This window comes from Hyaena hyaena, unplaced genomic scaffold (assembly GCF_003009895.1).
Source record: "Hyaena hyaena isolate Hyena2069 unplaced genomic scaffold, ASM300989v1 scaffold_18, whole genome shotgun sequence".
Taxonomy (NCBI): domain Eukaryota; kingdom Metazoa; phylum Chordata; class Mammalia; order Carnivora; family Hyaenidae; genus Hyaena; species Hyaena hyaena.
The window spans coordinates 1,812,827-1,838,498 of record NW_024080649.1 but is presented as its reverse complement, the minus strand read 5'-3'; the positions used below and the strand labels follow the sequence as shown (position 1 = coordinate 1,838,498).

Here is a 25,672-nt window from a genome sequence, read left to right as displayed (position 1 = left end):
CGGGCTCTAGCTCTGCATCACAGCTAGCTCAGAGCCTGGAGCCTGCTTCGGATTCTGTGTCTCCCTCTCTCTCTGACCCTCCCCTGCTCACACTGTCTTTCTCTCTCAGAATAAATAAAACACTTAAAATAAATAAATAAATGGTGGTACACAATATCTAATTTGGCTCTTTGCTTTTTCATTCCACAATGTATTGGGGAGATTATGCCACTAATTTAAACTCCGCTTCTTACATAATTCAGAAGCACAAAGGAGTAATTAGAAGACAGCAAAATATGGTCCCAAGTTTTCAACTCCTCATAGACAATTTTAAACCTCCATAATTCCTTGAAATAGCTGTCGATAAGCCCTTTGCTTTTCAAGCATCCAACGATCCTTTCCCTCAAGTAGCCTTCTGCTTCCTGGCCTAAAGCCAGAGCCCCGAGCCATATAACTCCTGGGAGCAGAGTGGCTGACTCTGGGCAGTGGATCCAGGGGGACATCTGCTATGTCTACACTGCAGATCCTGACCATGCACCCTGTGATAAGGCTCCCAGCGGCAGCCCTGCAGCCAGTGTCCTTGGTATCTGCCCCACACGTGCTTTCCTTCCAGCAGTCCCAATCACGCTGAAGGCCACCTGTCCTCCCCGCCATTGGTCTTTCCTCCCTCTCCCCCAACCACTCGCCCTACCTCCCCACACCTGGTCTGATTATTTGCCGTCCAAGTCCTATCAATTTCTACTCGTTTCACTTCTCTCTCCATACCTGGTCTCCCCTATGGACCCAGGACCCTCATCTCCTAAATCTGTGTTTCTAAGTATTCTTCACAGAATATATTTGGAAAGAGACATAAGAAACTAGTAACACTGGTTTCCCCTAGGGAAGTAAACTAAGTTTCTGATCACAGGCCTTCTCTGTTCAAAAAGCCCAGAAATATCAGAAGTCCAAGTTCAGCTAATCTGGTCCTAACCAAAATCCTCTGCTCCTCTGCTTCCTCTTTGTCTTTCGCTCCCCAATTCTCTAGTCAAATCAAGGTTCTCTGTCTCTACCTCATGTTGGCCTCCAGGCCCCTGCCTCTGCCGCTCCCTCTGCCTGCAGGGTCCCAAATCTCCACATTTTCCTATATAATTCTGAGGAGGGCTGCCTTTCCACTCCTTTCTGTGAGCTACCCTAGCACTCTGTTCTGACCTTCTGATACGACAATGGGGACATGCATATGGCATCCTCTATTTTTTTAATGTATGTCTCAGTTTTATTCATGAAAAGACAAAGTCCTGTTCACATTATTTTTTCTTTTAACATTTACATCATTAATTACTCAGGCATGAGTGCTTTGGGTATGTTTATTTATGTGTATACGTGTATGTACGCGTATATATATAAAATTTCTCCTGAACTATTTCAGGCAAGGTAAGTTACATTATATTATACCCCTTCACATCGAAATATTTCAATGTCTATTTTCTAAGAATAGAGATATTCTTGGAATGCCTAGTTGACTCAGTCAGTGGAGCATGCAACTCTTGATCTAAGGGTTGTGAGTTTGAGCCCTACATTGGGTGTAAACGTTACTTAAAAATAAAATCTTAAAAAAAAAAGAATAGAGATATTCTTATAAAACCATAGAAGAGTTATCAATTTGATAAATTTACACTGATACAGTATTTCTAGCTAATCTACTAAGGTCCGTATTCCAATTTTGCCAGTTGACCTAATAATATCCTTTTGCACATTTTCCCATCTGGTAGAGGATCTAGTTCTAGTCCAGAGTCAGGTTATCATACTTAGTTGTAATGTCTTGTTAGTTGCCTTTACTCTGTACTGTGTACTTTTAAGGCATGTAAACAAATCAGTTTACCTTGGTGGAATACTCTTTTGGACAGCCCATGTTGACATCAATCCCAGCCACATCATTTTCCCTGGAAAAACATGAAATAAGAAAAGTAATCAATATTCAACTTAAGCAGAGAAGTTAGAGTCAAAGGCATGGGTCTGTGCTCATGAACCTCTTACTGTGTCCTTCAGTAACAGAAGGTGAAAAAACTGGCCTCTGAAATGTACAACTGCCTTCCCTGAGCAGACCTCAAGAGGAAGAGTATTTTGGGCTCAAACATCTAAAAGGGCTAGTTGTAGAGGACTTTGTTACTTGGGGATTTTATCAAATAATCCAAATACTGAGTGACAGCCACACTGAACCTAGTCCTAGAGGTCCAGTTCCGGCTGGGGTAGTGACAGCTATTTGTCAATGCACAGAAGTAACATGAGTACAAGAGCCCCTTCCTGAAGCACTGGTTCTAGTAGAAGTTACAGGACTGTCTTTGTTTGTTGAGCTGCACAGTTAGCTTATGCCAGACAATTTTGAGATGTAGAAAGGACCCTTAGCTCATCTTCTGGTATATATATAGTTAACAGTCTGTAGCTACTGCCTGAGTTCCTTCTCACTATTACTTTAATTAATAACAATAGCTAACAGGGCACCTGGGTGGCTCAGTTGGTTAAGCGTCTGACTTTTGATCTTGGCTCAAGTCATGATTTCACAGTCCATGAGATCAACCCCTGCATCGGGCTCTATGCTGACAACGTGGAACCTGCTTGGGATTCTCTCAATCTCTCTCTCTCTCTCTCTGCCCCTCCCAGCTCGCTCTCTGTCTCTCTCTCAAAATAAATAAATAAACATGAAAACAATTTTTGAAAATAATAACAGCTAATACTAATCACTTAGTATGTGCCTTACTGCAAAGACATTTATATGCATTATTTCATTTACCCTCCCCTATAATGCTAGAGGTAGGTAGTAGTTCAAGTCTCATTTTTTTTAAGATTTGACATTTTAATTAATTAATTAATTAATTAATTTAAATGTTTGTTTTGAGAGAGACACACACACACACATTGGGGGTGGAGGGGCAGAGAGTGAGGGAGAAGAATCCGAAGCAGTCTCCAGGCTCTGAACTGTCAGCACAGAGCCGGATGCAGGGCTCAAACTCATGAACCGCAAGATAATGACCTGAGCTGAAGTCAGATGCTTAACTGACTGAGCCACCCAGGTGTCCCTACAGTTTCATTCAAAGATAAGAAAACTAAATTCTCAGTATGGTTAAGTAACACGCCTACGGTCACTCAGCAAGCAGCAACCCAGAATTCCAACCCAGGTCTGTCTGACTCCAAAGCCCATCTCTCACCTTCATTAACTTAGGCAGCAAAAAGCCTTACCTACACTTCATGAGACTTAAAACCTTAAGGCTCATAGTCATAAGAATCCCTGGAAAGGAAGTTTCACGAATAAACCCTAGAAAATAGTCACCCAAACAGAGGTTATCTGGGATCTGGGCATAGTGGGTACATGTGAGTCCCAGGCCAGTCCTCGAAAGCCACAAACAGAGAAAAAAAACACTCTTAACCTGGAAAGAGAGGGTAATGAGTTAAGAGGTAAGAGGGTGGTCACCTCCTAAGTCACCAGAAATAATAAAGCTTCACAGGAGAGGCAAGGCAACCCCAAAGAGAACTTACACAAGTCTGGCCACAGCAAGGGCTCGCTCTGCATCTGAAGTCCCCTGGGAACACAAGACGCTGCATCAGCCACCATCCCTGACACAGAAACACATGCACAGACAAATACCTCTGTGTGTGCCATACGTGCGCATGCATGCACATGGGTGCACACACAGAATCTGCTGGCATTCTCTTAAACAGCCAGCCAGCCCACTGAACTAGCTCACTGTCAGAGGTAAAAATTGGACCTAAAAGGCCTAGAAAATGTCCTCAATGCTGTGATTACTTTCAAATTGTATAAAAAAGTTAACAAAATTTTATAATAAACATTCGTATACTCACTACTCACATTCTACAATTAACATTTTGCTATATTTGCTTTATCTTGTCTACCTATTGTTCTTACCATTTTTTTAAAAATGTAAACATCATTCAAAACCTATTTCTGAAAAATCACCAAAAATTCCCAAAGTGAGAGAAGAGCACTAGGAGTCATTACAACCCTTACATAAATGAACTACCCTTAAGGAAACAGAATTTTCTTTTTACGGGAAATATATACAGACTATACAAAAACAAGGAACATGAACTGAATATCCAATTCTAGGGGGTAAAAATATTTAAGTCATGACAAACAATTCCTACAACTAAGGAAATTAAACTTAACACTAGAGGCATGCAGCAGAGAACTATGGCTTGATTTCCTTAAATTGTCTCTAACAGTGTAATTGCTCATGAACAAATATTTGAAAAATATTAATGCAGAGTTTTAGGAAACCACCACTATGCAACAGAGCCCAGCTGTTTAAAGATGGGGGGCCTTAGGAGGCGCTCAGCCCTGAGATCTCATACCATCTGGAAGACAACCCTGCTCTGTTCTCTTTTGCAGGTGCGGAAGACTACTCGGTCATCAGGGGCAACAAAGTCCACCGTGCTCAGCACCTCTGCAAGAAAACACAAACACATGGGGCCACCTGATGAAGAAGCAACTTTAACCTAGCCTAATCTCTGGAAGAAAACACAGGAAAAATATCACTTTGAAGGGGGAAAAAGGGATGCTGGAAGTATACAATTCTTAAAAGAAATCAGTGTGCACATGGAGGCTTCTGAGATGCTGATGATGGTCCCTTCCCCGACCTAGGTGATGCTTAGTTACATGGTTGATTGCTTCACACTTGTTTGTTACACTGCTTATGCTTGTGTTTTATGCACTGTCATGGTGTAGTGTTTACAGTTCACAAAAACGTACATACAAGAAACCTTGTCTATGTTTCAGATTTGGCCCAAATTTCCCCAGATATCACTCTGAAGTTCAATAAAGTTGCTCTTTCATTTTTTTTTTAATGTTTATTTATTTTTGAGAGAGAGTGAGAAAGAGAGTGAGTACAAGCAGGGGAGGGGCGGTGGGGAGAGGGCAGGCACAGAATCTGAAGCAGGCTCCAGGGTCTGAGCTGTCAGTACAGAGCCCGACACGGGGCTCAAACTCACGAACCATGAGATCATGACCTGAGCCAAAGTCAGATGCTTAACCGACTGATCCACTCAGGTGCCCCTTAGTTGCTCTTACTTAATTATTTAGGTACTATGAGCAGAGATTTATTCAATTAAAGGCAACCTCATTATGTGCACTTATGTACTTGCAAATTTGCCTGCTTGCTAAAATGTATCTGTAACCCCAAAGTCAGTATGTAGAACTACAAAATTAAAAAAAAAAATTCAGTCACCTGATGCACATGTTCCCAGCTGAGGTTAAACAAGGCAATACTCTACATTTTTGTTTCAGCTCTCATTCCATAAATAAATATCCTTCTGGTGGCATATTTAATGCCACATTTTTTTGCATTTATGTGTCTTTTGTTTCTGTTTAAAATGGTCCCAAGCACAGTGCTAAACAACCTTTTGTTCTAACATGAAGTTTTAGTACTGCTGGCTGTGAGTTCAATGTTGGTGTAGAAAAACACATAAAACAAGGTTGTGTATTGATCTTTTAGTGAAAATTTTGTGACCAGAGGCTCGCAGGAACCTAATCCTGTATTTCTCTCTCTTTTTTTTTAATGTTTTATTTATTTCTAGGAGAGAGAGAGAGAGAGAGACAGCGTGAGCAGGGGAGGGTCAGAAAGACAGGGAGTCACAACTGAAACAGGCTCCAGGCTCTGAGCTGGCAGTCAGCACATAGCCCGACGCGGGGTTCAAACCCACGAACCGCAAGATCATGACCTAAGCGAAAGTCGGACGCTTAACCGACTAAGCCACCCAGGCACCCCAATCCTGTATTTCTCTTAAGAGCAATGTTTCAGTATTTGCTAGTCTGGGTTTCAAAGCAACTTTATATAACATCACTATTGCAAATAACAAGAATTTCATATGCTCTTCATAATAGAGTTCTATAGTACTACCATTATTAGCTTTCAAAGATGACTGCCACATGGAAGAGATCCAACATGGCAGATGGAAGAATACACCAACCTTGTGCATTTATTTTGAGAAATAAAAGAGATCTTTAGTACACATCAAGCACTTCCACAAATGGAAGCAGTTATTATCACTCCAGCACTAAACAGATTAGAAGGTTAAAAAGGTAGGATAGAGTTGGTAACATGTTGAAAGAGGTAACTGAAATGAATTCCAACAGCACAGGCTCATGACTGGCAGTAGGAAGACTGGGAGAAGAACCACAAAAACTTAGTGTGTTTATATGACAGCTTTATTTATAACAGCAAAATACCGGAATACTTGTTAAAGGACTAATGAAATCAGTTCTGATATAGTTATTTGTAGGTACTGACATGGGAAAATGTCCTAGCAAAAAATAAGCAAAATATGCATAGCCTGATCATAAGAAAGGGTATATATATAAACATGTTCTATTTGTATATACACACTTTACTAAATGTGTAAAAAATATACATTATTCCTCTCTGTGATTATTTCTTCAAATATGAGATTATGGGGGATTTTCATTTTCTAGGTTATACATGCCTACAATAATAAGTTTTCATTAAAAAAAACTACAACTCTAAAACAATTAAAGACAAAATTGAGTCATAACTTCTGTTGAATTGATATTAAGGTTTCACAAATGTGCATACATTTCAAAAACCTCAAACACCACCACAACTCTAATCAAAACAGAATCAGCCTCATCAATAAAGCACCAGCAAAACCACAATTTAGCACAACCACTTCTATTTGCAAAGTACTTACATGTACCTTATCTTAATTGATTCTCACTCCAACCCTATGATTTAAGTAAAGCAGGGATTTTGATTTCATTTTATAGCTGAAGAAATGGAGGCAGAGAGGTCATATGACTTGCCCAAAGTCACACAGCTATCGAGTGGCACAGCCAGGAGCAATGCTGAAGCCATCCCAAGCCCAAGGCTTTCCTATGTTTATTTCTATGCCAGCAAGCCTGTGGTGGAAGGTAATCTCAGTCTCAGCCTGTTCCACATCTGGTTCTTCATCACAGTCTCTGGAGAGTAGTGACTCTTTTCAAGGGAGCACATGATTCACAAAATTACACAGTCAGACAAGGAGCACACCAGAAGGACACCATCACCCCAGGCAGGGGAAGTGGTAGAGTTGCATGGGCCTGACCAGGCACATGTACAATCCTGGGACCAGAATCACACTCACCATTAACAACTCTCTTGCACTGAAGCATCTTGAGGTCAATCAGCTCCTACAGAGGAATCAGAGGGCATTTGTCAGTGCTGGTAATGTACATCCTGGGTACAGGGGTAGGGACCCTCATTACAACCTAATGGGGGTCACTTGGTCTGTCACCCTACTACCAACAACAAATTATGGCTTTTGGGAAATGTAGTGCTGACCTCCCCACCTCAACATGGCAAGCAGGAGCCTGAGTGAGCTACACTCAATCAGCTGCTCTTCCCAGGGACCTTGGAGATACTGGGGGCCTAGAAAGGGTGAGCCACTCAGGGAGTCAGAGACAAGACAACAGCCCAGATTATGGGCTAGACACTTTCCTCACCTACTCGTCTCAGCTCCAGTCGATCCCCTCAAAGAACCTTGCACCTCATCCTTATACAAACAGCAGACAGTGAAAGGCTCCCAGGAAACATCCAAATGACAGAGGCAGGACCAGTTAATAAAAGCAGAGGGAGAAGACTTGAGTCTAAAACTCCAGTCCAACATGGGTCACACTGTGTGGACACAAAAGAGGTAAGCTCTTTAGCCCTGGACATATTCAAACAGACTCAGGGAAGAAAGGACAAAGAGGTTTCTTCAAAATTGGGATCATGAAAATGAATGGCAAGCTCTTGTCCCCTGAAGAATTGAGATCCTCTGCCTCTTGGTAGGAGACAACTGATCTGCTTTGTTCAGTGATCATTTCAAAAAATGTGTAAAAAAAAAATCACAGGAGCCAGGCACCTGTTACACTGCCCAGAAGCTCATGCCCAGGGGCTCTGGGGGTTCCGAAAAATATAGGAAGGAACTTTGTCCCCTGGTCCTCATCTCCATACTGAATACCTACCTACTCCATACTGACTACCTGGCAACTCCAGCCAGGTGGGCACAACAGCCTTTGCTTCCTGAGGGGAGCCATAGGGCTAAAGCGGCCAAAGGACACCTATAGCATCCGTGGGGCTCCCACAGCATCCCCACCAGCAAGGTTAGTACACACTGTGGGTGTTTCTGTGGCTCTTCACTCCATGTGGCAGTCAGTTCAACAAGTATCTGATGTCCACCAGGCCTGGCCGAACAAATCACCACTACCAAACAGTTATGGATAAACGGCTGCCATTTAAGCCCTAAGAACCAATGTTGTGTCCCAAGGGATGGACAGAGCCCCACAGAGACCCGTGTAGCCAGTGATCTCAGTTGCAGGAACAGGCAAAAAGGCAAGGGGACAAGTGGGCCTGTACTTATAAAAAGAAGCTCTGCGGGGGCGCCTGGGTGGTTCAGTCGGTTGAGTGTCCGACTTTAGCTCAGTTTATGATCTCACGGTTTGGGAGTTCAAGCCCCACATTGGGTTGTCTGCTATCAATATGGAGCCCGCTGTGGATCCTCTGCCCACCTCTCTCTCTCTGCCCCTCCTCCCCCCCAAAATAAATAAAACATTAAAAGAAGCAGCAGCAGCAGCAGCAACAGCAGCATCTCTGCAGCCAGGCTGGCCTTTGGCTGGAGAGGAGCGGGGTAAAGCATGGCAGGCCCATGCTGAGGCCCCAGCCCTGCCGGCAATAACTTGTCCCCCTCAGGATTCCCAAAGCCCCCTCCACTGAGTCCACCTTTACTATCTCTTCATATGCCAGTTATAGATACACCTGTCATATCTTAGACTATGAACCCCCCGAGGAGGATCCTGTGTACACACAAAAGTAGGCTTTGCGGACCCAGGCCAGGTAGCCTGAGCCCCAAGAGGAGGAGTTAAGGCAAAATGGCCCTTGAGCTGTCTTATTTTGTTTTCCATCGCCTCACCATATCAAAAGAGCCTTTGGGGCCTGGCTACTGTCTCTATCTTCTTCAAACCACCAGCATCCAGCACATTACAAGCTCTCACTTAACATCTGCTGGAGCCTCAAGACCTTACACAGAGCGGGGGAGCCTGGGTGGCTCAGTCAGTTAAGCGTCTGACTCCAGCTCAGGTCATGATCTCATGGTTTGTGGGTTCGAGCCCCATGTTTGGCTCTGTTCTGACAGCTAGCTCAGAGCCTGGAGGCTGCTTCGGATTCTGTGTCTCCCTCTCTCTCTGACACTGTCTCTCTCTCTCTCAGAAATAAATAAATAAATAAATAAATAAATAAATAAATAAAATATTTTAGGGGCGCCTGGGTGGCTTAGTCGGTTAAGCGTCCGACTTTTGCTTAGGTCATGATCTCGCAGTTCGTGGGTTTGAGCCCTGCGTCGGGCTCTGTGCTGACTGCCAGCTCAGAGCCTGGAGCCTGTTTCAGTCTGTGACTCCCTCTCTCTCTGACCCTCCCCTGCTCACGCTGTCTCTCTCTCTCTCTCTCTCTCTCTCTCTCCTAGAAAAAAAAAAAGAACCTCCCTACCTTGGTGAGATTGGCTGTTTAAAATAAATAAATAAATAATAAATTAATTAAATAAATAAATGAATGAATGAATAAATAAATAAATAAATAAATAAAATATTTAAAAAAAATTTTTTAAAGACCTTACACAGAGCAGATGTTCACCTGCTTAAGTGAAGAAATTAACTTAAATTGTCATCAATAAAACCACAAGTGTGTCCACTTACTCACATACTCTCAACACCACTGTTCATCAATTTTACTTATTTTAGTTAGTTCTATGAATATAAAATGGAACCTCATCGTTTTGTTTTGCTTTGGTTTTCACTGTATTTCCTTTTAATTAGTGAAAACAAACATTGTTTTTCCAAATGGGAGAGTTTATCATCTGTGCATCTTCATAGCACACTGCCTTTTACAACTATGCAAGTTGCAGGAAAAAGTCTATTCTTTGTCAAACTGGATATTGAGTTTTTCTGTCTTAATTATCACAAATTATTTTCCTATGTCACTACCATTCCTCAATTTTTTTTACCTACACCCCCATTTTTTTCTATTTTTAATTGAGGTATAGTTGACATTATTTTTTTAAGATTAAGTAATGTCTACACCCAAAGTGGGGTCTGAACTCACAACCCTGAGATCACCATTTGTATGCTCTCCCTGTTGAACCAGCCAGGCACCTCAGTTGACATATAATATTTTCAAGTGTACAACATAGTGATTCAACAATTCTATATGTTATGAAATGCTCACTACGAGAAGTGTAGTTAACATGTGTCACTCTACAAAATTATTACAATATTATTGATTATATTCCCTATGCTGTACTTTTCTCTTTTTTTTTTCCTTTTAGGGAACAATGCTGTACTTTTCAACCCCGTGACTTATTTATATTATAATAAGAATTTTGTACCTCTTAATCCCCTTCACTTATCTCACACATCCCCCCAATCTCTCCTCTGGCAACCACCAGTTTGTTCTCTGTATTTATGAATTTGTTTCTCTTTTCTTTGTTGTTTGTTGTTTATTTGCTTTGTTCTTTAGATTCCACACGCAGTGAGATCATACGGTCTTTTTCTTTCTCTGTCTTATTTCACTTAGCATTAATACCCTCTAGGTCCATCCATGTTGTCACAAACCTCAATTTCTATTAGACATACATTCTATTTTTATAGAAGAGACCACCCTAACTTTGCCAATAACAGTGCCTTCTCGTTTCTAAATATATCTCTATTGTATAGTTAAGAATATAACTTTAACTGGTTTTTCTTTTTAAAATGAATTTAGCTTTTTAATTTATCTGAAAATGAAGGCCATTTATAAGTCACTTTTTCCTCGAATGGCTATCCAATGTTCTGAACAACATTTAATTTAATTTAATTTAATTTAATTTAAAATTTTTTAAATTAGGCTCCACACCCAACATGGGGCTTGAACTCACAACACTGAGATCAAGAGTCAAGTGCTCCACTGGCTGAGCTAGCCAGAAGCCCCACAACATTTAATTTTAAAATGTCTTATCAGGGGCATCTGAGTGGCTCAGTCATTTAAATGCCCAACTCTTGATTTTGGCTCAGGTCATGATCTCACAGTTTGTGAGACTGAGCCTCATGTCAGGTTCCGTACTGGGAGTCTGCTTGAAAATCTCTCTCTTTCTCTCTCTCTCTCAGCCCCTCCCCTGCTTACACATACTAACTCTCTCTCTCTCTCTCTCAAAATAATGAAATGAAATGAAATGAAATGAAATGAAATGAAATGAAATGAAATGAAAGGCTCTATCATGTATGGGCTTATTCTTCCTTGTCTGTTACATACTATGCTCCTAAGTCTGAAATATGCCCTGCACCTTCATCTCCTCCAATCTCCCTGGCTTGTTTTCTCTGCCTGAGCTGATCATAACAGTTTATCACCAGTGTCACTCGGAGCACCTGGGTGGCTCAGTCAGTTGAGTGTCCATCTTGATCCTGGCTCACGCTGTGATCTCATGCTTCCTGGTATCATGCCCCAAGTCAGGCTCTGTGTTGATGGTGTGGATACTGCTTGGGACTGTCTCTCTCCCTCTCCCTCTGCCCCTCTCCAACTCAGATGCATGCACATGAGCTCTCACTCTCTCTCTCTCAAAATAAATAAATAAAAATGAAAAAAAAATAATCCAAATGTCGATCAATTGATGAACGGATAACCAAATTGTGGGGTACACATACAATTATTAGTCAGCCACTAAAAGGAATGAAGCACAGATACATGCAAAGATGTGGATGAACCTTAAGAATATTATGCTACGTGAAAGAAATCAGGCATAAAAGACCATATATGGTACCATTCCATCTATATGAAATGTTTAAAACAGGCAAATCTACAGAGACAGAAAGTAGAATAGTGGTTTACAGAGACTAGGAGAACGAGAAATTGGGGAGGGACTGCTAATGGATATTTAGGTTTCTTTCTTTTTTTTGGTGAGGTTTCTTTTTGGTGTGGTGAAAATGTTCAACAATTGATTGTAGTGATGGATGCACAATTCTGTACATATACATATCTCCATACAACCATATCTCAATAAAGATGTTAAAAAATGCTTAGAGGAACAAAGTTGGGTCAACTGACAAAATTAGAACATGGAAAATAGATTTTAAAGAAGTATTATATCAATGTTAAATTTACTGAAGATGATGCCTGTCATAAATATATAGAAAAAAAAGACTTTATTCTTAGAAAAAAAATATATTTATATATTGTATATACAATATGATATATATATATATGATAGAGCACAATTTATAAAACAAATCAAGCAAAAATGTCTATCACAGGTCAATCTGAGCAAAAGGTATATGGATGCTATCTATTCCTACAACTTTCCTATAATTTTTTCCCATTTTTAAAAAAATGTTTTTAGGGGTGCCTGGGTGGCTCCGTCGGTTAAGCGGCCGACTTCGGCTCAGGTCATGATCTCACAGTTCCTGAGTTCAAGCCCCACATCAGGCTCTGTGCTGACAGCTCAGAGCCTGGAGCCTGCTTCTGATTCTATGTCTCCCTCTCTCTCTGCACCTCCCCTGCTCACACTCTGTCTCTGTCTCAAAAATAATAAATTAAAAAAAATTTTTCTTTTAATATTTTTATTTATTTCTTTGAGAGAGAGAGAGAGACACAGCGTGAGCAGGGGAGGGTCAGAGAGAGAGGGAGATACAGACTCTGAAACAGGCTCCAGGCTCCGAGCTGGCAGTCAGCACAGAGCCCGACGCGGGGCTCAAACCCATGAACCTCGAGATCATGACCTAAGCGAAAGTCGGACGCTTAACTGACTAAGCCACCCAGGCGCCCCAAATTTTAAAAAAATTTAATTAAATAAATAAATAAATAAATGTTTTTAATGTTTTTTATTTTTGAGAGAGACAGAGACAAGCGTGAGTGGGGGAGGGGCAGAAAAAGAGGGAGACAAGGAATCTGAAGCAGGCTCTAGGCTCTGAGCTGTCAGCACAGAGCCCAACATGGGCTCAAACCTATAAACCATGAGATCATAATCTGAGCCAAGTTGGATGATTACCCGACTGAGCCACCAGGCATCCCTAATATTTTCTCTTTTTAAAAATGTTTTTTAATCTTTTTTTAATTTTTAATTTTTTTAAGTTTATTTACTCAGATATAGAGAGAGAAAGAGAGAGAAAGCAAGTGGGGGGAGGGGCAGAGAGAGGGAGAAAGAGAATCCCAAGCAAGTTCCACACTGTCCATGCCACCCAGGCACCCCTAAAAATTTTATTTAAAAAAAATTTTATTTTTTATTTAAGTACAGACATACATACAATAACTTTCTATAAATCTGAATACTTTTTTAAGTTTTAAAAAATTACCTATTCTGGGCAAAGGACTTGAATAAAAATTTCTCCAGGGGTGCCTGGGTAGCTTAGTCAGTTAAGTGACTGACTCTTAAGTTTCAGCCAGGTCATGATCTCACTGTTTGTGAATTTAAGCCCCACATCAGGCTCCGTGCTACTGGTCTGGAGTCTGCTTAGGATTCTCCCTCTCTCTCTCTCTCTCTCCCCCTCCCTCCCTCTCTCTCTCTCTCTCTCTCTCTCTGTCCCTCCCTCCCTCTCTCTCTCTCTCTCTGTCTCCCTCTCTCCCCACCCCCAAAACAAATAAGCTTAAAAAGAAAAATTTCTCCAAAGGCGATACATCAATGACCAACAAGCACATGAAAACATACTCAACATCACTCATCATCAGAGAAATATAAATTAACGCCATAATGAACTATCACCTTTAACCCATTAGGATGGCTACTATTTAAAATAAAAATTAAAAAGAAGAAGAAAGAAAAGAAAACAGGCCAAAGGGGCCAGGGGTAGCGCAGTTGGTTAATCATCCAACTCTTAATTTCGACTCAGGTCATGATCTCGTGGTTTGTGAGATCAAGACCCGCATAAGGCTCTGCGCTGACAGTGTGGAGCCTCCTTGGGATCCTCTCTCTCCATCTCTCTCGCTCCTCCCCTGATCTCTCTCTCTCAAACTAATAAATAAACTTTAAAAAATAAAAAATAAACTTAAAAATAAATTTAAAAAAAAGAAAAGAACAAGTGTTAGCAAGGATGTGCATAAATTGTGCACGGTTCGTGGGACTGCAAGGCGGTGCCATTGCTAAGGAAAACAGTACAGAGTTTCCTCAAAAAACTTAAAACTAGGGGCACCTGGGTGGCTCAGTCGGTTAAGCATCTGACTTCAGCTCAGGTCATGATCTCACAGTTCATGGGTTCAAGTCCTCCATCAGGCTCTCTGCTGACAGCTAGCTCAGAGCCTGGAGCCTGTTTCGGATTCTGTATCTCCCTCTCTCTCTGACCCTTCCCTGTTCACGCTGTCTCTCTCTCTCTCTGTCTCTCTCTCTCCCTCTCAGAAATAAATACACCATTAAAAAAAAAAACTTAAAAATAGAACCATCACCTGATCTAGCAATCCTACTTCTGGCTATATATATCCCAGAGAATTGAAAGCAAGATATCAAAGAAATATTTGCATACCTATGTTCATGGCAGCACTATTCAAAATAACCAAAAGGTGGAAGCATCCAGATGCTCATCAACAGATGAATGTATAAACAAAATGTGGCATATATATACAATGGAATATTATTCAGCCTAAAAATGGAATGAAATCCTGTTCCATTCTACAACATGGATAAATCTTGAGGAAGTTATGCTAAGTGAAGTAAGCCAGTCATAAAAAGACAAAAATTGCATGCTTCCACTTCTATGAGGTATCTAAAGTAGTCAAATTCATAGAAACAGAAAACAGAATAGTGGCTACCAGGAGCTGGAGAGATGGGGTAAGGGGAATTCGTTTTACGGGTATAGAGTTTTAGTTGTACAAAATGAAAAGGTTCTAGAGATCTGTTTCACAACTTAACCCTGTTGAACTGCACACTCACAAAAATGGTTAAGATGGTAAATTTTTTGTTATATGTTTTTTACCACAATAAAAATAATTTTAAGTACCCATTCTGGCAATCAGGGCCTCTTAAGAACACTGCCTCCTCCCTTAATCTTGCTTATTAAAAGTTTTAAATCTAACAGGTAGGTGTCCTCTCACAGTCTGGGCAACTAGAGACCCCTTGTTTTTATAAAAGGAATAGATACAGGACATTTGAGGAACTCCTGGAAAACCCCTATCAATATATGGCAGACCTTAGCAGGGAATCAGACTACTGCTCCCTTGACTTTTGCTAAGCTAGTTCATTGTTTCTTCCCCTCCAGCTGCCGAGGGCTCTGCAGGGCTTTTAAGGAGGTGCCTGCATGCCTGGTATGCCCTAGATCCTATACCCTGGTCCTGTGAAGTGGGTGAGGTGGTTTAACTAATCCACAGATGGACCACCTCATGTGAACCCAGGAAGATCATCCAGGCAGCCAGCCTGCAGAGACATGCCAAATCCACCAGGGGGCACCAGGCACCATACTACATCACCTCCAGCACTCCAGCCACCTACTCATGCCAAGCAAGGGTCCCTGGCCAGCTTGCTTCTGTTCTCTTCTGGATGGAAGGCCTAGATGTCCTCTGGCAGAGGCCTCTCTGTTTTTTCATAAGCTATACTGACTCTCCCAGAGTAAGCATCCATCAAACATGCCAAGTGGGTATCACAACCAACAAAACAACAGTTACATTCTCTGGGATTTGGTCTTTTGGTCCCTGTTTCTCAGGCTCTGAGACCTTGAGTCCTCACAATCCCTCACAGTGCATGAGTCCTCACAGTCCTTTCTCCCAATCCCTTTCTAAATCCAAGAGGTTTTTCTGGAGGCCAAGGAGGGTACAAGCCAGGAAAGGCTATACCTAACTCTTGAATGACCACTGGGGGGGCTGAGTGTAGGCTCAAAGGATGAGAGACAAGATTAATAACGCACAGTGCATTACCACATTCCCCTGGGACTGGCCCCTGGACACAGGTTCCTCTCTGCCCTCAGCACATTCTCGCAGCCTGGAAGCTTATGGAAGCCCAGCTCTCGTTTCTTGGACCTGCTCGCCTCGATTTCAGTTAACCACTTAGAAGTCAGGTCCTAAGCCTGTGATCCTGAACATGGGAACCTCCCTTTCGGACTCTCACATTTCGACAACACAGACTCCCTCCCTCCCATTTCACCTTGTTAGCACCCTAGATGGCTCTGCCCCTGGCCTGCTGTAGACACTGGCATGCCAATCCCCAGCCATGGGCAGCCCCCTTCCAAGCTTCACAGCTCTCCTTCCCATAAAGCTGAAAAACAGTATGACTTGCACACCCAGCTGCCAGGCAAACCTCTCCACCCCATTCCCCACAGGAACAGGGCCAACATGCCCTCACTTTCTTTCCTCAGGTTGCCACCCCGCTCCTGCTACCCTTCATTGCCAACAGAAGCCTGGCTTCCCACATCTTGTAAAACAAGTCTCTCAGGAAAGACCCCTTGGCTTTCCTGGCTTCCATGAAACTGCCACTCTCTTTCTGGCCCTGTCTTGAAGCTAAGCCCCACCACCTCATCTAGAATCTGCCTTCTAAGACCAGGCCCTACCTACTCCCCACTGATCAGCCAAATCATCACGCCCCTCCTCACAGCTAAGTGTTTCCCCTTATGCTGTAAACACGCAAGTCACCTAAAAATAATTCCCTTCAGGGGTGCCTGGGTAGCTCAGTAGGTTAAGCACCCCACTTTTTAAATGTTTTTATTTATTTCTGAGAGACAGAGAGAGACAGCATGAGCAGGGGATGGTCAGAGAGAGATACAGAATCCGAAACAGTCTCCAGGCTCTGAGCTAGCTGTCAGCACAGAGCCCGATGCAGGGTTCAAACCCATGAACCGTGAGATCATGACCTGAGCCGAAGTCGGACGCTTAACCGACTGAGCCACCCAGGTGCCCCAGCACCTCACTCTTGATTTGGGCTCAGGTGATAATCAAGCTCCACAGGGGGCTCCACATGTGGTCCCACACTGGGCAAGGAGCCTGCTTAAGATTTTCTCTCTCTCTCTGTGTCCCTTCCCCGCCTGCATACTAGCTCATGCTCTCTGTCTCTCAAAAACAAAAACAAAACCAATTCCCTTCATCCAGCTTCCTTTGCCTCCAGTACCTACATGTACAATCTATCGCCCTGACAAGCGTATCTCTGTGCACTTTGGATTTTCAAATCAAACACCTTTTTGGTCTTTTTGCAACTGGACTCCTCTGCATCATCTGTCACACTTGACAAACTTGACGTTTGCCTTCCCTGGCACACATTCTTCTTAATTTGCCTATTTCTCTCACTCTTTTATTTTACTTTTTTTTTTTTTTTTTAATTTTAAGTAGGTTCCATCCCTAACACGGGGCTCGAACTCACAACTGCAAGATCAAGAATTGTATGCTCTACTGACTGAGCCACCCAGGCGCCCCCCCTCTTACTTTTCTATCATAAAATTACCAGCCCGTCCCTCCCACATGCAACATCCAATACATTAGGGTGTCTTCTTTCCAAATCCCCCTTCTCTCTATACCAGTGGCTTTCTTTTTAATGAAACTTTTTTTATTTTGAGATAATCAGAGGTTCACCTGCAGTTGTAAGAATGTGAGCTCCTATGTACTGTTGGCTCAACTTCCCCAATGGTAATATCTTACAAAGGTAGAGTATAATGTCACAACCAGAATACTGACATTGATATAGTTAAGACACAGAACAGTTCCATCCCCACCAGGATTCCTTGTTGCTGACCTTTTATAGCCATAGTACCCATCCCACCACGAGTGGGACAGAAGTATCAGAAGCATTTGAGTAGCCTCTTCTTCAACTTTTCACACACACTAGGGGGACATATCAGGACTAGGGACTGGGGGGAAGTTCTCCAGATAATTCTGTTAGATGCCCAGCTGAGAAACGTTGCACATACCTCCACACTATCCAATATCAGCTACTCCTACAATGCTGTTTTTCCTAGAAAATGCTTTTTATTTATTTTTAAAATTTTACTTATTTTGAGAGAGGGAGATAGAGTGACCATAAGTGGGGGAGGGGCAGAGAGAGGGAGAGAGAAAGAGAGGGAGAGGGGAAAGAGAGAGAATCCCAAGCAGGCTCTACACTGTCAGTGCCCAGCCTGACATGGGGCTCAAACCCACAAACTGTGAGATCGTGACTTCAGCCAAAAGTAGGAGTCACCCAGGTGCCTCTAGAAAATACTTTTTAAACCTTTGTCTGAAGTCCTACTATTCTCTAGAGCAGCCAGGACTTAGGCAACCAACTAGTTACTGCCACCAGAAAACCCTGTGGCCCCCAAACCAACTCCATACAGCTTCCCTCTCTACTTAACCCTGAGTTCATTCATTCACACACTGAATGTCTATTAACTCCCACAGGGGCCGGGGCCTTGACCCAACTCGATGCCCATCTAACCACCTGGCCCCGGCACCCCACAATGCCCTCCTTGCTGCCCGGGCTCCTGGCCCTCAACAGGGCTTAGAGAACTCATAAGAGTCACACATGTTTGTCTCCCACTGCCTTCAGTGAGCACCTGTGAAGTGAGTGCCCATTCTGTCTCCCACCAACTCCTGACCACTCCCATCCACAGAAAAGGAGCCTGTACTGGTGAGGGGAAAAAAAAAAAAAAGGCCCTCCAGGAACATCAGGGGCCCCTTACCTCACAGTACACAATGTCTGCTCCATAGTCCAGGGCCAGCAGCCGCATTGGGAGAGTGCCTACCCGAACCATAGGGGCTAAGATGAGTTTGTTGTGGTAGCACAGTGACAGGCTGTGTTCAATCATTTCTCCTCTGCTACTGCCTGCAGAAAGGGAAAACAAGAGTCAGAAATTAAAACAAAGCTGGGGTGCCTAGATGGCTGTCTGTCAAGCATCCTACTCTTGATTTTTGGGTCAGGTCATGATTTCATGGCTCATGAGCTTGAGCCCCACGTCGGGCTCTGTGCTGACACTGAGAAGCCTGCTTGGGATTCTCTGTCTTGCTCTCGCTCTCTCTCAAAAATATATAAATAAACATTAAAAAAGAAAGAAAGAAAGAAAGAAAGGAAGGAAGGAAGGAAGGAAGGAAGGAAGGAAGGAAGGAAGGAAGGAAGAAAGAAAGAAAGAAAGAAAGAAAGAAAGAAAGAAAGAAAGAAAGAAAGAAAGAAAGAAAGAAAGAAAGAAAATCTCTCTTCTGTTACTCAGGGCAGACTTTTCCTCTTCTTTCCAACACATAGGACTTTGTTTTCATTTTCTCTGATCATAAAAATACTACTTGCTTATTTTTTCATCTAAAGACTATTTACTGGGGCTCCTGGGTGGCTCAATCGGTTAAGCTTGACTTCAGCTCGAGCCCCTCATCACATTTGTAGCACAAAGCCTGCTTCAAATCCTGTCTTCCTCTCTCTCTCTCACCCTTCCCGTTAACTCTCTCTTCAAAAATAAAAATAAACATTAAAAATAAATAAATAGATAGATAATATTTATTAAGTGCCTAGTCTTGCCAGTCACTGTCCTAGTCTGACAGAGAATGAAACAGACAAAAATTGCTGCTCTAGTAGAACTTTCATTCCAACGGGGAAAGAAAGGCAAAAACAATACTAACAAACTATATAGTATGTTGGAAAATTGGTAATGCTACAAAGAGTAAAAACAGCAGGGAGAAAGGAAACTGAAAACACTGGGGATGTGACTGACACATGATGCTGTATTAGTTTAAGATGTACAACATAACGATTTGATATATGTATATACTACAAAATGATTACCACAATAAGTTACAACCATCATCTCACATACTAATAATTTTTTTCTTGTGATGAGAACTTTTAAGATCTACTCTTAACTTTCAAATGCATAATATTATCAACTATAGTTGATAAGAACTTTTAAGATCTACTCTTAACTTTCAAATGCATAATATTAACAACTATAGTTGTTATGCTATACATTACACCCCCAGAACATATTTATCTTGTAACTGGAAGTTCATACCTTTTGGCTACCTTCACCCATTTACCCCACACCCCCAGCAGGAAAAATGTAAATAATTGGTATATCAATAGTACATTTTAATATAAATATTTTCATATTTTAATGTAAATATTTGAATATAAAATATACATTTTTAAATAGGGAAACCGGGGCACCTGGCTGGCTCAGTTTGTTTAGCGCCCAACTAGATTTCAGCTCAGGTCATGATCTCATGGTTCATGAGATCAAGCCCCACGTCAGGCTTCTGCTGACTGCACAGAGTCTGCTTGGGATTTTTCTCTCTCCTTCTCTCTCTAACTCCTCCCCCACTCATGCTCTTGCTCTCTCTCTCTCTCTCAAAATAAATAAATTAAAAAACCCCAAAAAAAGGTTCACAATAAAATAAATAGGGAAACCAAGACAGGCTTCAATGGGAAGATGACATTTGAACTAAGATTTGAGTTAGTCAAGTTGGTATCTAGTGGAAAAATATACAGAAGAAACAGGGAGTGCAAAGGCCCTTGGGCAGGAGCTTGCCTGGTGTATTAGAAGAACATCAAGGAGACCAACATGGTTGGGACACAGAGAGGAAAAGAGAAACAGTTACACAATGTCACTGCAGTAAACAGAGTCAGATCCCATACGGTCTTTGTTAGCCCTTCATGAAATAGAAGTCAGCAAAGGGTTTCAAGTAGAAGAGTAGCATGACTGATCATGTTTTCTCATGATCACGGTGACTGCTATATAAAGAGCAGTCTGTTGGGGGTCAGAGTAAACACAGGGAGATCAGGTATAAGACTCTTCAGTAACCAACATAAAAGATGAGATGATGGTCGGTCAGGCCAGGGAGCTGGTAGCAGAGGTGGTGACAAAAGGTCACATACTAAAAATACTTGGCAGGTAGAACCAACAGGAATAAAAAGAAGAAAATCAAAATCCCATATCTCAGAGAGAACTGTTAATATTAATTTATTTAATCTAAGCAAATATGGACCCCTCCAAAAAGTCACAAAGCTGACTAGTCAATGCTATGCTCTACTCCATTACTAACACAGTCTCCATTTTCTTTTTAGTATTCATCCCATTCTGATTGGCCCCCACCTCCACCATTCTATCAAAACTGCTCTGATTAAAGTCACCAATTACCTGGAAGTTGAGCAATCAACCAGACACTCAACTTGTGACATGGCTGAAACTCCCCTCTTCCTTGATCTCTCTCCTCCCTGGGCTCCCTGGCCCCTCACTTTCCTGGCTTTTTTCCCCACCAGTCTGTCCTGCTTTTCAGGCTTCTTGGCTGGTTTCACTTGCTCTACTCACATGTTGAAGTTCTTCCTTAGTCTTGGGTCCTCTTTCCTTCTAATTCCACACATTCTCCCTTGAAAGTTTATTTACTCCCATGGCTTAAAATATTGATAATATGCTGGTGATCTCACATCAACTGCTCAATATACATCTCTACCTGGATATCTTAAGGGCATCTTATACCAAATATGCACAAAATAAGGTCTTGATCTGCCCTCCTAAGCCACCTCCTCTGTCTTCATTAATTCATTCAACAGAAATTTATTGAGCCCCTCTGGCTGGCACTAGAGATAAAATGATGAGAAGGAGGTACAGTAGAAGAGAGGGTTATAGAAAGGAAACTTAGAAATACATGAAATTATAACCATGTACAGTGCTATGTGACGGACATGAGGTTTCAAGAATTTGTGTCAGGAGGAAAGGGATGGATGGGGGTTGAGGAAGGCTTCCCTTAAGAAATAGTTTCTGGGGCGCCTGGGTGGCTTAGTCGGTTAAGCATCCAACTTTCGCTTAGGCCATGATCTCACGGTTCGTGGGTTTGAGCCCCGCGTCGGGCTCTGTGCTGACTGCCAGCTCTGAGCCTGGAACCTGTTTCAGTCTGTGACTCCCTCTCTCTCTGACCCTCCCCTGCTCACGCTGTCTCTCTCTCTCTCTCCTAGAAATAAATAAAACATTAAAAAAAAAAAGAAAGAAAGAAATAGTTTCTGATTTGAGATCTCAAGAGAGAGAAGGTGTTAATCAGGCCAATCAATACATGGAGAGAAAATGTTTCCTATTTCAGCAATTAGCACCTCCACTCACCCAATTGCTCATCATTAATCCACATTCCCCACATTCAAACTATCACTACCTCCTGTGAAACAACCTTCAAACTGTAACTCTAATCTATCTGCTTTGCTTCATCTCCAGAGCTTCCACTGTGCACAAAGCCAGCCTCCTAATGGGTCTCCCAAATCTAATCTTACCTCCTCCTATCCTTTCTCTTTATGATACTGTGTGGCATTTGAAAAAGGCAACTCTGATAATATCACTCCCCTGTTTATACCCTTCAATGGCTTCCCACTGAGTTTAGGATAACTCCCAAACCCTTCTGATGGCCCAAGAAGCCCTGCATGACCTGTCCCCGCCCATGTCTCCAGCTCACTCTTGACCCTTTCTCCCATTCACTTTCCTTGCTCTCTGACCACACTAACCTTTGAAAGTCTCCCACACCAAGCTCTCTGCTCTCCTGGGGCCCATGCCCTTGCAGTCCTCTCTGTCTGGAACACTCTTCCTGACTCAATCACAGACACCCCCATTAGGTCCTCTTGACTTTGAACGTCCCCTTTTTGGAGACACTTCAATACCAGACCATCATACCTCGGGTCCCTGGTCCCATGCTCTCACAACACTTTGTGCTTCCCTATAGTTCAGTTACAGTCCATGTGTTCACACTTATTTGTGTGGTCTCTTCTTTAACCCCTAGCTGCTCTAGACCACCAGCACAACTAGCTCCACAAAGACAGGAGCATGGCTGCCTAGTTCACGGCCAGGCTTCTAGCACGAAGCCCAGTACTTGGCCCTTAGCAGCTTCTTTGTAAGGAAGATGTGACTGAACACCCACCTCGCTGGTGGCTGAGGATGCCCTTCTGTAGGGTGGTAGGTCCAGGAGCTCCCTCTGGCACCAGCCGGCAGTGCCTGACAGGGCCTGCCTCCAAGAAGGCTCCTCTCAGAGAAGCTAGGCAGTCCCCACCCTTTCCTAGTTACTGCCACAACCATTCACCCCGCCCTGAGATCACACCCAGCTCAGCATTTCTGTGCTTTCTGCGCAAACTGCAGTCTTTTCTTTTAAGGGCTGGTCTTCTCTATGAGAGTTTTGATTGCCTTCTCAAAACTGCAACCTTAACTTCAGTTGCATGGATACAAAATCCCATTAATTATAATGCTTTCAGATGGAAGATAACACTATTCAGGGAAAGCACTTTACCAGTCCCATCCATGTAAATTTTTCTGTAGACTACGACTTTGATTAAAAAGAAATTTCTTTAAAATACAAATTTAGAGGGGTGCCTAGGTGGCTCAGTTGGTTAAGCATCCAACTTCAGCTCAGGTCATGATCACACAGTTCGTGGGTTCGAGCCCCACGTCAGGCTCTGGGCTGACAGTTAGGCTCAGAGCCTGGAGCCTGCTTCAGATTCTTTATCTCCCTCTCTGACCCTCCCATGCTCACGCTGTCTCTATCTCTGTCTCTGTCTCTGTCTCTCTCTCTTTCCCTCTCAGAAACAAATTTTTAAAAATAAATAAATAAATAATACAAATTTAGAGTTAAAATGAAAGTCAATTAGGATTAAATATTTAGAGAATTACCTTATTTCCTACTCAAAACCAGTGATAAGAAAAATATGGAAGCAATCTATTATATTTGTACGAGAAAGAGCTGATATAGCATGTCACCATTAAGATTCCGAACTCTGGAATCAGACAGACCTGCACTGGAATCCCAGCTCTGCCCCGGGTAGATGAATTAACCTAGTGGAGGCTCAGCTTCTCTCTCTGGAATAAGGCTCCAGCAGAATCTATGTCAGGTGGGATGGTGTGAAGAGTCAATTCAGGAACACACAATAGTTCTCAGCACACAGCAAGGGTTTAATAAATGTTAACTGTTCTCATTATCGGGCTTGTACACTTGTAACATATTTGATGATTACATCAACAAACACCTACTAGTTCTTTGAGGGTCAGGGCACCGTGTGGGGTGTTGAAGGTAAAGAAATGGAAAGGACGAAGCTTTTGACTTCAAGGAGCTTCTTGGTTCTGTCACTGCCACCTCTCAAGTGAATGATGGCAACAGCCTGCAAACCAGTCTCTGCTTCCAGGCTCAATATGTTCAATCTGTGTTCCTTCCAGCAGCCAGAGGGGTCTTGCAAAACACAAATTAGGATGAGATATTCCCATTCTCCAAAGCCTTCCCTAACTGCCCTTAGAATTAAGTCGCAGCTCCTTAATAGTGCAAACAAGGCCTGCTCCCCGCCTTCCTCGGAAGCCCTATCTTTCATCACTTGCCTCCTGCCCTCTTAACTCCCCCATGCTAAGCTTCAGCTATTCTGAAGTATTTCTAGTTCCCAAATTGGCCTGCTCTCTCTCTCTGAACAAGTTGCTCTGCCTAGAACACACATGCCTATTTCCTCCACCTGACTCACTTCCAGGAGCCTTTCAGAACCTCTGTATAGATATGTCACCTGCTCCAGAAAGCCTGCCCTGACACTTACCTTCCAAACACAGAGTAAGGGCACCTACTCTTAGCTCATTCCTGTCCTAGCATTAAATACATTCTTGTAATTACAAGAGCAACACACTACTGATCTGCCCGCCACATCACAAGGTGAAGGCAACCACTTCACCTTGCACATCACCAGGTCCTTGTCACAGAGCACACAATCTAGCATTAGGTAGGTGTTTAGCATTTTTTGTGAAAAGAAGTTAACAGGTCAAGTGGCAACGAGAACTATACTATGGTTCATGTTTCAGCCTCAGAAGAGCTCTATCACAGACAAATGTGTTCTATCACGGAGCATTTAAAACGCCCTGTTGTACTTCAAGTTTTGGTTACATAGCAGACAAATGCCACCCCACTCCCTTGCTCACCCAGTAAAGGACTGCAGGCTCTTGATGCAACGTGAATGAGAGCTACCACTTGAGTGAACAAGATTAAGGTAAGAAAGCAGCAGGAGATGAAGTTGGAGCCAGATTCTAGAGAGTGATTAGGAGATAAGCTGTAGGCCATGGGCATCCACTGATGGCTTTTAAGTCAAGGGGTGACATGGCATGGCATGGAAGAGCACTTGGACAAGAGACAATGGGCTGGAAGGTGAAAGGCAGAAAGGAGATAAGGAGTTGGATTAGAAAGAGGGTGAAATAGTCTAGGCATATAGTGACAAGGGCTGAAAAGAAAATGGCCAGCACTTGCACCACAGCCCTGATGCAGGCAGGAAAATGAAGGAACAGGGAGGGAATACTAATAGCCACTTTTTATTTTTATAACGCCTTGCAATTTCCAAAATGTTTCATTTATAACTGTGATTCTCAAACCTGGCAGCACATTAGAATCATCTGAAAGGCTTTTAGAAATACCAATGTTCAGGCCTTACCCCAAACCAATTAAATCAGAACGTAAACTCCTGTTCTGCTCACTGTTTGAATAGTACCCAGCACATACATGGTGCTCAGGAAATATTTATTGAGTGAATAAATGAATAAATGACTGTGCCATTATCACCTGAGATCCAAGGGACAATCCTCTTTAAAACTTTTGGAGTGGGGTGCCTGGGTGGCTTAGTCGGTTAAGCGTCCGACTTTCGCTTAGGTCATGATCTCACGGTTCGTGGGTTCGAGCCCCGCGTCGGGCTCTGTGCTGACTGCCAGCTCAGAGCCTGGAGCCTATTTCGGAGTCTGTGTCTCCCTCTCTCTCTGACCCTCCCCTGCTCACGCTGTCTCTCTCTCTCCTAGAAATAAATAAAA

General features: G+C 42.7%; 1 protein-coding gene across 3 annotated transcripts in view; it reads right to left on the bottom strand.

The window, feature by feature from the left end:
• The window catches only part of DUS2 (dihydrouridine synthase 2), a 47,095-nt gene that overhangs the window by 18,265 nt on the left and 3,158 nt on the right, over positions 1 to 25,672 (bottom strand). For all 3 annotated transcript variants that reach the window (XM_039222729.1, XM_039222717.1, XM_039222725.1), the window contains exons 2-6: positions 18,581 to 18,723; positions 7,108 to 7,153; positions 4,324 to 4,415; positions 3,490 to 3,533; positions 1,838 to 1,898 (exon numbers count right to left, since the gene is read on the bottom strand). In XM_039222729.1, coding sequence (XP_039078660.1) covers positions 1,838 to 1,898; positions 3,490 to 3,533; positions 4,324 to 4,415; positions 7,108 to 7,153; positions 18,581 to 18,706 — 369 coding nt within the window. In that variant the 5' untranslated portion in view covers positions 18,707 to 18,723. The remainder of the gene's footprint in view (positions 1 to 1,837; positions 1,899 to 3,489; positions 3,534 to 4,323; positions 4,416 to 7,107; positions 7,154 to 18,580; positions 18,724 to 25,672) is intronic.